General features: G+C 49.7%; 1 protein-coding gene across 1 annotated transcript in view; it reads right to left on the bottom strand.

The window, feature by feature from the left end:
• PLEKHG4 (pleckstrin homology and RhoGEF domain containing G4) overlaps positions 1–13,396 on the bottom strand; it is a 517,593-nt gene that overhangs the window by 218,656 nt on the left and 285,541 nt on the right. The window contains 1 exon segment of the mRNA XM_033942931.1: positions 12,976–13,098. Coding sequence (XP_033798822.1) covers positions 12,976–13,098 — 123 coding nt within the window.

A 13,396-nucleotide genomic window follows, 5' to 3' on the forward strand; every position in this document is an offset into this window, starting at 1 on the left:
ATGTCATAAACAGATCCAAAGAAGCTTTTTCGTCAACAGCTCTCTCCTTAAGTAAATATATGCAAATTATATATGCAGTTTACTGCTTGCTGTGAAAACTATCTTTAATGATGAGCCTCTACAACCTCTCTCTTAGAACCAGGCTACTGAGGGTTAGGCACTAGGCCGGCATTCCTCTCCGCAAGGGTCACCTGTGGAGTCTGATCTCTAAGAAAGTCTTCAGAGGGGAAATGTGGTCTGTGCTTTTGTGCTGCTCATAAGTGAGCACTGTGTGACAGAGGACTGTGGAGTCTCTATCTTTAATTCCTGTAGGGATTTCATGATCACCTAAAAAAGTGCTGAGGGCTTAAACAGCCTGCGCACAGTGGGATCCTCTCCAAGATCAAGAGCTTCCACCAGATCCGGATCTGCTCCCCTCCCACCCTTAGAAATGAAACAGCATCTCCTGCTACAGAGGACCCAGGGGCTAGCCTTGCTCCCAAGGGATTGGTTCCTGAGCCCACAAACTGTTAGTGCAGGTTTTCCAAATACGTACACTGCAAAGCAATCTGTCCTTTGGAAGCAGATCTTCAACCTGTGTTCTCCCGTAGCTAAAGATGCCCTAAGCTTGGGATCCTCTGTAGCATCGAAAAAGCCTTGCAAACAGTAAGGAAAAACTAAATTTAATGGTAATAATAATAATATAACAGTTTATATACCACAGGACCGTGAAGTTCTATGCAGTTTACAATAATTAAAAGATGTTACAGATTGAATGGATATAACAATGTTCTGCCGGTTAACATTGATTGAAAAATGTTACAAATTATATAAATTATTATCTGGATACTTGAATAAGAAACCAAAGTGTGGTCTTAGAGACATTTGGAGCATTGAGATTACCGTATTTTCACGCATATAACGCGCGCGTTATACGCGTTTTTACCTACCGCGCATACCCCTCGCGCGTTATATGCGTGAGCGCGGTATACAAAAGTTTTAAAACATAGTTCCCACCCCGCCCGACGCCCGATTCACCCCCCCAGCAGGACCGCTCGCACCCCCACCCCGAACGACCGCTCGCACGCGCTCCCACCCGCACCCGCATCCACGATCGGAGCAAGAGGGAGCCCAAGCCCTCTTGCCCGGCCGACTCCCCGACGTCCGATACATCCCCCCCCCCGGCAGGACCACTCGCACCCCCACCCCGAAGGACCGCCGACTTCCCGACAATATCGGGCCAGAAGGGAGCCCAAACCCTCCTGGCCACGGCGACCCCCTAACCCCACCCCGCACTACATTACGGGCAGGAGGGATCCCAGGCCCTCCTGCCCTCGACGCAAACCCCCCCTCCCCCCCAACGACCGCCCCCCCAGCCGACCCGCGATCCCCCTGGCGACCCCCACGACCCCCCCACCCCCCTTCCCCGTACCTTTGGTAGTTGGCCGGACAGACGGGAGCCAAACCCGCCTGTCCGGCAGGCAGCCAACGAAGGAATGAGGCCGGATTGGCCCATCCATCCTAAAGCTCCGCCTACTGGTGGGGCCTAAGGCGCGTGGGCCAATCAGAATAGGCCCTGGAGCCTTAGGTCCCACCTGGGGGCGCGGCCTGAGGCACATGGGCCCAACCCGACCATGTGCCTCAGGCCGCGCCCCCAGGTGGGACCTAAGGCTCCAGGGCCTATTCTGATTGGCCCACGCGCCTTAGGCCCCACCAGTAGGCGGAGCTTTAGGATGGATGGGCCAATCCGGCCTCATTCCTTCGTTGGCTGCCTGCCGGACAGGCGGGTTTGGCTCCCGTCTGTCCGGCCAACTACCAAAGGTACGGGGAAGGGGGGTAGGGGGGTCGTGGGGGTCGCCAGGGGGGTCGCGGGTCGGCTGGGGGGGCGGTCGGAGGTTCTTGGGGGGGGGCGGTCGTTGGGGGGAGGGGGGTTTGCGTCGAGGGCAGGAGGGCCTGGGACCCCTCCGGCCCGTAATGTAGTGCGGGGTGGGGTTAGGGGGTCGCCGTGGCCAGGAGGATTTGGGCTCCCTCCTGGCCCGATATTGTTGGGGAGTCGGCGGTCCTTCGGGGGGAGGGATGTATCGGACGTCGGGGGGGGGCATCAGGCTTTCAGGATGGGGACAGACCTTCAAGGGGGGACAGTGCACGGAAGTCAGGGGGGGTGAACGGAGAGTCGGGACAGCGCACGGAAAGTCAGGGCGGGCGAAAGGAGCGTCGGGCAGCATGCGCGGTATACCCGTGAGCGCGGTATACCAAAGTTTTTGTACATATCATCGTGATTTCTGCGCGCTATACCCGTGTGCGCGTTTTATACGGGTGCGCGTTATTTGCGTGAAAATACGGTAAGCATCAGATTTCTGCATCTCAATGGCCACGAATTTGGTCTTGGAGGATGAGATGTACAGTGTCAGCATCTATGAGACAAACTTGGTTCTTTTTGTTGCATAGAGCGTTTTGGACCCCTGTTAGATTACAAAAGTTGGATAGCTCTAAGTCTAATAGATGCTGGCATTGTAATCTGGAACCAGGAACATTAGACCATCTACTTTATTATTGACCCTTCATTAAGTCATTTTGGAATTCAATCTGGACTCAAGTAAACTCTTTATTGGAAAACCATGTTGCCCTCTCCTATGATACTGTTTTATTTGGAATGGCTATGAGAAAAAAGAGTCAAATATCGTCATATAACAACAAACTTTTATTAGTTATGACAGGGGTAGCCATTCAACATATTACCAATAATTGGAAAAATCATAAGAATCTTAATTTCATATTCTGGTGGAATTCGTTGTGCCATATTTTTAAGATGGAAAGAGTAATAGCAGTACAAAAAGGGACATATAATAACTTTATAAAGATATGGGGACCATGGGAAAAATATTGTGATGAATAGACATCATTTCTTTTCTGTTCCTTTTCTTTTCTTTCTTAGTTTTATCCAGCACACTCAAGGGGGGAGGGTGGATTTGGGATGTAATTAAATACAAGATATTATAATATGTTATATAATTTTGCATATTCTATTTTAATTGAGAATGGGATGAAGGGGGGAGGGTGGGAGTTTTACACTATTAGTGGGAGTTTTACACTATTAGCGAGAGCGCCTTTGCGAAGGGCCTTGAGAAGGGCCAGGGCACTACACCAAGGTCAGCACACAACCGGAGGCAGAGAGTGAGTGTGGGTGAGAGGTCACAGTAGCAGTAGGCAGAGGGAGTGAGGACACAGCAGCAGCAGGCGGAGAGTGAGAGTGGGTGAGAGGTCACAGCAGCAGCAGGCAGAGGGAGAGAGGACACAGCAGCAGCAGGCGGAGAGTGAGAGTGGGAGACAGGACACAGCAGCACCAGGCAGAGGGAAAGAGGACACAGCAGCATCAGGCGGTGAGCGAGAGTGGGAGAGGGTAAACAGCAGCATCAGGCAGAGGGAGAGAGGACACAGCAGCAGCAGGCGGAGAGTGAGAGTGGGAGAGGGGACACAGCAGCACCAGGCAGAGGGAAAGAGGACACAGCAGCATCAGGCGGTCAGCGAGAGTGGGAGAGGGGACATAGCAGCATCAGGCAGAGGGAGAGAGGACACAGCAGCAGCAGGCGGAGAGTGAGAGTGGGAGAGGGGACACAGCAGCACCAGGCAGAGGGAGAGAGGACACAGCAGCAGCAGGCAGAGGGAGAGCGAGGGAGTGAGGACACCAACAGATCAGAGGAGACCAGAGTGGTGAGAGCCAGAGGAGAGAGCAGAGCAGGCAGACAAGAGAGCGGAGAGCAAATAGACGGACCAAACGAGCAGAGCGGAGAGCTGAGGGAGACCGGAGAGCAGAGCGGATAAGACAGAAATGGAGGCAGCCGGAATACACCAGAGCTTTCCAGTATACTGCATGGGGTGCCATATGTACGACTACCTCCCCTCGGGAAGGCGGGAGTACATATGCGGTCGGTGCCGGGAGCTGGAAGGCCTGAAGTATGAGGTCGCGAGATTGCAGGCCAGGGTTCAGGACCTGGAGGGGCTGCACGCTTCAGAGGAGCCATGCCAGGCGTCTGAGGATCCAGACAGAAACAGCTCCATTGAAGATCAGGTGAGGGACCTTGAGAGATTCATCGAGGAGAGCTACAGGAGGGTCGAGGAGCAGAACCAGCAGCAACTCAGACAGGTGTCATCAGACGAGAGCCAGGACCCACCGGAGGATGGACCTAGTGGAGAGGCCAGGAGGGCAGAGGAGGCCAAGGACCACGAGGGAGAAGCGCCCAGATTCACCATGGACACGGACCTGAGGCAGAGGAGGCTCTTGAGGAAGGGAAAGACTGCAATTGTTGTGGGAGACTCGATCCTGAGGGAGGTGGAGAGTCACGTAGCCGGAGGTCGAGAGGACCGGCTGGTGACATGTCTCCATGGGGCCAGGACAAAGGACATTGCCGACAGAATCGAGAGGATCTTGGACGGAGCCGAAATGGAGGAGACAGCAGTAATTGTCCACGTTGGAACAAATGATGTGAGCCGGAGGAATTTCAGCATGCCTGCGCTAACAGACCAGTTCAGGGTCCTGGGAAGGAAGCTGAAACAGAGGTCACAGAGGATAGCATTCTCGGAGATCCTGCCGGTCCTGAGGGCAGATGCTAGAAGGCAGGTCGAGCTCCAGGAGGTGAATGCGTGGCTGAGGAGGTGGTGCAAGGAGGAGGGCTTCCACTTTGTGAGGAACTGGTTGTCCTTCTGGGGAAAGAGCAAGCTCTACAGGCGGGATGGCCTGCACCTGAGCACGGTGGGAACAAGAATACTAGCAGCCAACGTAAAGAAGAAGATCGAGAGGGCTTTAAACTACAGAGAGGGGGAAAGCCGACAGCTGACCTGATGACGCTTCGGACAGCAGTATCCAGAAAAGATGCTGAACGGGTTGACTGTAGGGAGGAGGACGGGGGTCCGATGGAACTCGCGATCAGACAGCGAGGACAAGATGGCACCAGGGTGCAAACAGAAGGCAATAAGGTGGAGCCACAGGGCAAAGGGGAGCCACAAGGCACGGGGGAACAAACCAAGGCCCAGGGGACGATAGCACGGGAGGGGGCTGGTACTCCCCGGGGAAAAGCGGGGAGGTGGGGTGGAGGGGACATGGGGAGGAAGAGAGTTGCGAGGGTAAAGGCGGAGGGCACAGCAGAGGCACCGGGAGCGGGAAAACGGCCCTAGACCCAAGGGAAGGCGGTCCAGGTAAAGGCAGAGGTGGAGGACAAACACCGGGACCTACAGTGCTTATATGCAAATGCAAGAAGCCTCATGGCTAAGATGGGTGAACTGGAAGTCATGGCCAAGGGGGAGGACCTGGATATAATAGGAATTACAGAAACCTGGTGGACAGAGGAAAATCAATGGGATGTGGCACTGCCAGGGTACAAGCTCTACAGGAGGGACAGGACCCACAAGAAGGGGGGAGGCATAGCGCTGTATATAAAGGACTATATCTACTCGATTGGGATCGATACGGCAACAAAGGCAGAGGAGCTAGAATCGCTATGGGTCAAATTGCCGGGAAAGAAGAGTGCAGACATAAAGCTGGGGCTGTATTATCGCCCGCCTGGTGCGTCAGAAACAATAGGACACGACTTGGAAGCAGAACTGAGACAGGAATGCAGGACTGGAAGTGTAACAGTGATGGGGGACTTCAACTACCCGGGGATAGACTGGAGTACGGGACACTCCAACTCCACGAGGGAAGCAGGATTCGTAGAAGCTGTGAGGGACTGCTTCATGGAGCAACTGGTCAAGGAACCGACGCGAGGGGGTGCTACTCTTGACCTCATCCTTAACGTATTAGGGGGGTCTGCAAGAGGGGTAGAAGTGGGAGGAACACTAGGCAACAGTGATCACAACGTGATCAGATTCACATTAGAAAGGGGGTCACCCATAGTGGGGAGGACCGCAACGACTGCGCTCAACTTCAGGAAAGGGAACTATGTTGCTATGAGGAAAATGGTGGGGAGGAAGCTCAGGAACGGCTTTAGGATGGAGACTGTAGGGAGCGCCTGGACCCTTCTCAGGGACACACTGCAGGAAGCGCAAAAACTGTACATCCCCAGTTTCAGGAAAGGCCACAAGAACAAGCGGTCAAAAGACCCGGTTTGGATGACACCTGAAGTAAAGAGGGTAATCAGTGACAAGAAAGTGTCCTTCCGGAAATGGAAGAGGGATCCAACGGAGGAAAATCACCAGGAGCACAGGAAATGCCAAAAGGAATGCCACCGAGAGGTTAGAAAAGCAAAAGGGAAATACGAGGAGGGGCTGGCCAGGGAGGCGAAAAACTTCAAGGCATTCTTCAGTTACGTAAAGGGGAAGCAACCAGTGAGAGAGGAGGTGGGGCCATTGGACAATGGGGATAGGAAGGGAGTGATTAAGGAGGATAAAGAGGTAGCTGAGAGGTTGAACACGTTCTTCTCGTCGGTCTTCACGAGCGAGGACACGTCCAATATACCGGACTCAGAGGAGCTCATGAGTGGGGAGCAGGCCAAAAGATTGGGGCATATAGAGGTAAGTCGGGAGGATGTCCTCAAGCAGATTGATAGACTGAAAAGCGGCAAATCACCGGGACCGGACGGGATCCACCCAAGGGTTCTAAAGGAACTAAGTCAGGAAATAGCGGGCGCAATCCAGCATGTTTGCAGCCTATCCTTGAAAACTGGAGAGGTACCAGAGGACTGGAAACTGGCGAATGTCACACCTATCTTTAAGAAGGGATCGAGAGGTGACCCCGGGAACTACAGGCCGGTGAGCCTGACTTCAGTTATAGGGAAGATGGTGTAAGCAATGATCAAGGACAGCATTTGCGAGCACATCGAGAAAAATGGCCTACTGCGGACAAGCCAGCACGGATTCTGTAAGGGAAGGTCGTGCCTGACAAACCTTCTGTACTTCTTTGAGGGAATAAGCAGTCAGGTGGACAAAGGGGAACCCATAGACATCATTTACCTCGATTTTCAAAAGGCCTTTGACAAGGTGCCACATGAAAGGCTGCTTAGGAAGCTGTGGAACCACGGGGTGGGCGGGGATATACACAGATGGATCAAGCACTGGCTGTCAGGTAGACTACAGAGGGTCGGAGTAAAGGGCCAATATTCTGACTGGCGGGGAGTCACGAGTGGTGTGCCGCAGTGATCGGTGCTGGGGCCGCTACTCTTCAACATATTTTTCAATGACCTGGAAACGGAGGCAAAGTGTGAGGTTATAAAATTTGCAGACGATATCAAACTCTGCGCCAGAGTTAGGACCAGGGAGGAGTGTGAGGAACTGCAAAGGGACCTCGATAAGCTGGAGGACTGGGCAAACAAATGGCAAATGCGCTTTAACGTAGATAAATGCAAGGTCATGCACATAGGGAAAAAGAACCCGTTGTTCGAGTATAAAATGGGGGGGAGATTGCTGGAAGACACCGGACTTGAGAGAGACTTGGGTGTGCTAGTGGATCCATCCATGAAACCATCTGCACAGTGTGCAGCAGCCTCGAAGAAAGCCAACAGGATGCTGGGCATCATCAAGAGGGGCATATCAACCAGGACACGGGAAGTCATCATGCCGCTGTATCGAGCGATGGTGCGCCCACATCTGGAATACTGCGTTCAATATTGGTCGCCGCACCTCAATAAGGACATGGCAGTTCTTGAGAGAGTCCAAAGGAGGGCAACAAAACTGGTAAGAGGGCTGGAAAACTGCCCATATGCCGAGAGGCTGGATAAACTGGGGCTCTTCTCTCTGGAAAAGAGGAGGCTCAGGGGGGATATGATAGAGACCTTCAAAATACTTAGGGGCATAGAGAGGGTGGACAGGGACAGGTTCTTCAGACTAAAAGGGACGACAGGTACGAGGGGGCACTCAGAGAAACTGAAGGGAGATAGGTTCAAATCAAATGCAAGGAAGTTTTTCTTCACCCAAAGGATCGTGGACAAATGGAATGCGCTCCCGGAGGAAGTGATCCGGCAGAGTACAGTACAGGGATTCAAATAGGGATTGGACAGATTCCTGAGGGAAAAGGGGATCGTGGGGTACTGAGGGAGGTGCTGGGGTGTTGCATAAGTATAGACAGCTCACCAGGTCGTGCAGGTGCAAGGCCGGAGGGTTAGGACATTGATGGGAAGATAGGACTTCAATGAGAAACCTAGGGGGCAAGGGGACCCTTCTGGTGATTAAGGCAGGTCATGACCTGTTGGGCCGCCGCGGGGGCAGACTGCTGGGCGGGATGGACCTCTGGTCTGACCCGGCAGAGGCACTGCTTATGTTCTTATGTTCTTATTTCATGTGCTAGATAATATAGTGCTATATTGAAATTATTTTTATGATATATTTTTATGCACTTATTGTTTGATTTAAAAAAGAATAAAGATTAAAAAAAAAAGAAAAATGCTACAAATTGAGTAGATTTAACACAGTTATTGTGGGATGAGGTTAGTTGCCTAAATACTTTAGAAACAGATGTTTTTAGGCGTTTCCTAAATTCCCCATAAGCAAGCATGAGTAGAAAAGACAGGCTCCTACTATCTCACTTGTGGAGAGACAACTGAGAAACTGGAGGACAGTCCAGACTGATGGGAGGCGGAGCAAAAGAATGCTAATGAGGCCTTCTATAAGAATTCTTGCGGAAATAGGTTGACTACCCGAATGTTCAGGAATAATGTGTCTGTCGCACTAGAAGATTAGCTGATGAGGGACTTGCCAACACCCAAAAAAATATTTTTCTATGTATTTCGTTTACAGAGTTAGCTAGTCATCCAAGTTGAAGTACCGTATTTTTCACTCTTTAAGATGCACCTATGTGTAGAGGAGGAAAAACCAAGGAAAAAAAAAATATGGTTCAGAATTTTTTTTTCTTGGTTTTTCCTCCTCTACATGTAGGTGTGTCTTGTGGTCTGGTGGTAGGCAGCCTGGTGGTGGTGGTAGGCAGCCCCCCGGTACCTTTTTTTAATTGCCAGTAGTCCAGTGCCTCCAGGTCCAGTGTCTCCGAGTCCTCTTCTCTTGTGGGCCTCTGCGATCTCCCCTGTGGGTTCATGTGCAATGCTGTGCACACGTAGTAGCAGCAGTTGAGAGATGAAGTCAGCCTGGGGGGAGCCACGGCCACCAAGTCTTCTCAGCCTCAGCCCCGCCGCTTCCCCGGTACAAACAGGAGCAAGTTCAGAGTGGAGCCTGCAAGGAAAACAAAGCGCCGCAGAAAACACGTGTTGTGCCACCTCATCTCCGTAGCACCTGCATGTCTACGAACACGCCCCCCTCCATCTGCCCTCCGCCAATCAGAAGGCGGGAGACCATCACGATCCCGTCGCTGAGAAGGGGTGGAGACGGGCGCTGGACTGCCGGCGATTAAAGAAAGGTGCGGGGTGTTAAAAAAAAAGGTGCAGTGGGTGCGGTATTTGCTCCATATTGAGCGCTGGACTGCCGGTGATTAAAGAATGGGGTGAGGTATTCGCTGGACTGCCGACGATTAAAGAAAGGTGTGGTGGGTGGGGTATTCACTCCACATGGAGTTATGGATTGCCGGCAATTAAAGAAAGGTGCGGGGAGGATAAAAAAAGTTGTGAGGGGGGCATAAGTGGGGGTATTCGCTCCATAAGATGCACCCTTATTTCCACCCACTTTTGGGGGGGAAAAAGTGTGTCTTCTGGAGCGAAAAATACGGTATGTTTGAAGCAGTGATAAATTCAAGAATCTCAGCAATTAATACAGTAATAGGAAAAACAATTTGAACATTATCATTTTAAGTATAATAGGACAAACCCATTGATTTGAATTCAATACCTAAAAGGCTGAAAAATATATATAAAAAAAAGAATCATCGAGAGAAGAGGGCCCTTTGTTACTCCATAATATGAAGACCAAGTTGAGAAAATCTCATTATGCATTTTTACTGCATACCAACAGTTCTTCCAAAATGCAGAGAACCAAGACCAAACTAGTCCACATATGCCTTCTGACTCTACGAACCTTCTACTAAGTTGCAGTAAGCCTCCCACTCATTAAAAAAATATAATTCATTTTTAAGTGTAAGGGGTGCAGAGAGTAGGTATGTTCTGTACTAATCAGTTAGCGCAGCTATATCACCGCATGCTGATTAGCACATGGGCCCTTAGGGAGAATTTCTGTAAATGGTGTTTAAAAATAGACAAGCAAGAAACAACGAAGGAGACCTTCGGTGCTCAATCACTTTACTGTATTATATGACTCAACACAATAGTTTTTCGGCCTTGAAAGGCCTGCCTCAGGAGTCTGAATAATAATCGAAATGTGATAATTAGAAAGTGTCACAAACTTACAATTAACGGTATTCTGGTGTATGAAACCATTGTAATTATTCAACTGTGATGATGCTGTGTTAGACATTTGAGTTTTTCAATGTTGGGACACTCAGGTTCCATCTGGAGAAGTATATCAAATGTCAACGCGAAAGCAAAAGTAAATCCGATTTCACTTTTGCTTTTAAAAATAGGCGCCTATCTCTTATCATACTTAAGTACCTATTACAGAATCACACCTAACTTAAAACTTAGGCATCTGTAATGTACGCCAGGGTTTTAAAGGTCTACATCGGGGCTGCCCAAGTCCGGTCTTCGAGATCTACTGGCAGGCCAGATTTTCAGGATATCCACAATGAACATGCATGTGAGAGATTTGCATACCAAGAAGGCAGTGCAGGCAAATCTCTCTCATGCATGTTCATTATGGATATCCTGAAAACCTGGTCAGCCAGTAGATCTCGAGGACCGGACTTGGTAAGCCCTGGTCTATATTATAGAAACCTAAGTTCTTTAAAGAATCGTGCTTAGTGGCACCTAAGTCCTTCTTCACCCCTAAACATACCTACTTTGGAGTTAGGCACCGCTAGTCACCATGCGATGGGTTCCTCTCTTTTGTAGTATTGAGCCTAATAAGATAGGCGCCTATCACCCAATTAATTCTTTTTTTTTCCAATTATGTGGCCTGGTAGTTAAAGCTATAGCCTCAGCACCCTGAGGTTGTGGGTTCAAACCCCACAATGCTCCTTATGACCCTGGGCAAGTTACTTAACGAAAGATTAGGTTCATACGTCTGCTAATCTTCTTTCTTGTAAATATACACTTTATTCCGGGTTATTTCCCTCCAGCCACCAGGGTCTGTAGGAAGCCTCAAAACTTCAAGGTTCCCCCCACCCTTACATATCTCCTCTCTGAGCATGCTCACCAGTCAGTCTGAAAGCAGCCAGGAACATCTGTAGAGGATAAGAACAAGAGAGAGAGGGGTACGGAGACACTCCCCAAGTAAGTATATTCTGCTCACAATTATAAATGCAAAACAGCAACAAGGGAACATAATCAAATCAGGATAACAAACATCAGTAACCTGAATGATAATAACAGTGCTAGAAGTAGAAACATAATGCACTGACAGAAGAGGGCACCATAACTGAGGACCCCCCAAACTGAGTGCTAACTCCATTCTGATGACACTCATAAAAACTGGACAGAAACGCAGAAGGCAATCGGCAAATCAGCAAGTATAGGGTGGGTTCCCGAAATAAAGTGTGGATTTACAAGAAATAAGATTAGCAGAGGTAAAAACCTAATCTTTCGTTCATGTACAATCTTACTTTATTCCGGGACCAGTAGGTCGTAACAGAGCAATCCCAAAAATTCAGGATGGGACTGATGAGCCCGCTTGCAAAACAGAGGCACCAAAAGCAGCATCCTGCTTGGCTGCCACATCGATGCTGTAAAACTTGGAGGACCAGTTAATGGCACTGCAAATCTCATCCAGAGAAACATCTGACGACTCTGCCCAAGAGGAGGAAAACCCCTCTGGTTGAAGGAGCCCGGACCCCGAGGGGGGTCTCTTTCTGAACGCCACATAAGCTACGGAAATGGCCATGTGAATCTGCCTGGAAATGGTAGCCATAGAAGCTGGCTTCTTTCTGCAGGTAAGACCCACCCAGACAAACAGGTGGTCAGAGAGGTGAAACTCATTGGTGACCTCCAGATACCACAATAAACTTCTACACATGGCCAAGGACCGCAACACCCAGTCCTGCTCCCGCAAACCAGAGGAAGCAAAAGCAGGAAGCCGAACTTCCTGATTCACATGGAAAGTGGAAAACACGAAGAAAGGGAGGAACAGTATGCGGCATCACCGTGGACTCCATAATCTGCAGAAAAGGATACCTGCAGGAGAGGGCCTGCAGCTCCAAAATCCTACAGGCTGAGGTAACAACCACCAGGAAGACCGTCCTGAGCGTGAGATCCATCAGAGACACCTGCTCTAGAGGCACAAATGGAGGGCGAGCAAGAGAGCGACAAACCTGATTAAGGTTCCAGGTTAGACAGGGAAGGTACAATGGAGGCCTGAGCTGCAACGTTCCCCATAGGAAACGAACCACATCTGGATGGACTGCCAATGAGCCCCTCATGGAACGAGCGCTCATACACAAAACCCAGTAATCTGTACCTGGAGTGAAGCTACTGCTAGACCTTTATTCAAGTCATCTTACAGAAACTCCAGGAGCCAAGGAATCGATGTAAAAGAAGGGTCCATTTGCCTCAGGGCACACCAGGCATGGTAACACTTCCAAGCCTTTGGATAGGCCACCACTGTGGACATCTGCTTGCTGTGAAGCAACATGATGATCACCGCTGAAGAATAGCTCTAGCTAGTTAAGACCATGCGTGCTTCAAAGCCATGCTATAAGACCCACTGGTCCTGGAATAAAGTGGAATTGTATAAGAATCCTCCATTGCCTCAGGTACGTTAGATAGATTGAGCGCCCACCAGGACAGAGAGGGAAAAATGCTTGAGTACCTGAATGTAAACCATTTAGACAACCTCCATTGATATGTGGTATATAAATAACTAATAAATAATAAATTGTTAGGCCCCTCTACCTTTTGTAGTAGCAAATTATGAGGCATCAGCAGCTCTGGTACTCCCTTATCCAATGTGGATCACAGTTCTGTAAATAGTGTGAGCAATCAGATCAAGTATGACTTTTTATTACAGTACAATACTTACACATGCAACAGCATTTAATGCCAGAAACTCATTTTGTGCTCGATACAGCATCTCCAATGTGTCTTCTAATTCACTCATTTTCTGTAGTTGCTTGTTTCCAATATTTTCAATCCATTCATTAACCTATGGAGGTAGGAACAAAACATCTTTAGAACCTGCATTGATATCTTGGGAAAGGTGTGACTCACTGGTAGAACTGCTGCCTCTGCACCCAGAGGTTGTGAGATCAAATCCCAATGCTGCTCCCTGTGACCCTGGGCAAGTCACTTAATTCTCTAATGCCCAACAGTTTGAAAGTCAGCTTTGAAATGCCTACGTCACAAAAAGGTGGTATACAAATTCCCATTACCTTCATACCTCCATACTAGCAGGAAGTTCATTATCACTGAAGTAACAGGCAAGCCTTTTAGTATTCAAATAC

The sequence above is a fragment of the Geotrypetes seraphini genome, chromosome 4 (genome assembly GCF_902459505.1).
Source record: "Geotrypetes seraphini chromosome 4, aGeoSer1.1, whole genome shotgun sequence".
In the NCBI taxonomy this organism is placed as follows: Eukaryota; Metazoa; Chordata; class Amphibia; order Gymnophiona; family Dermophiidae; genus Geotrypetes; species Geotrypetes seraphini.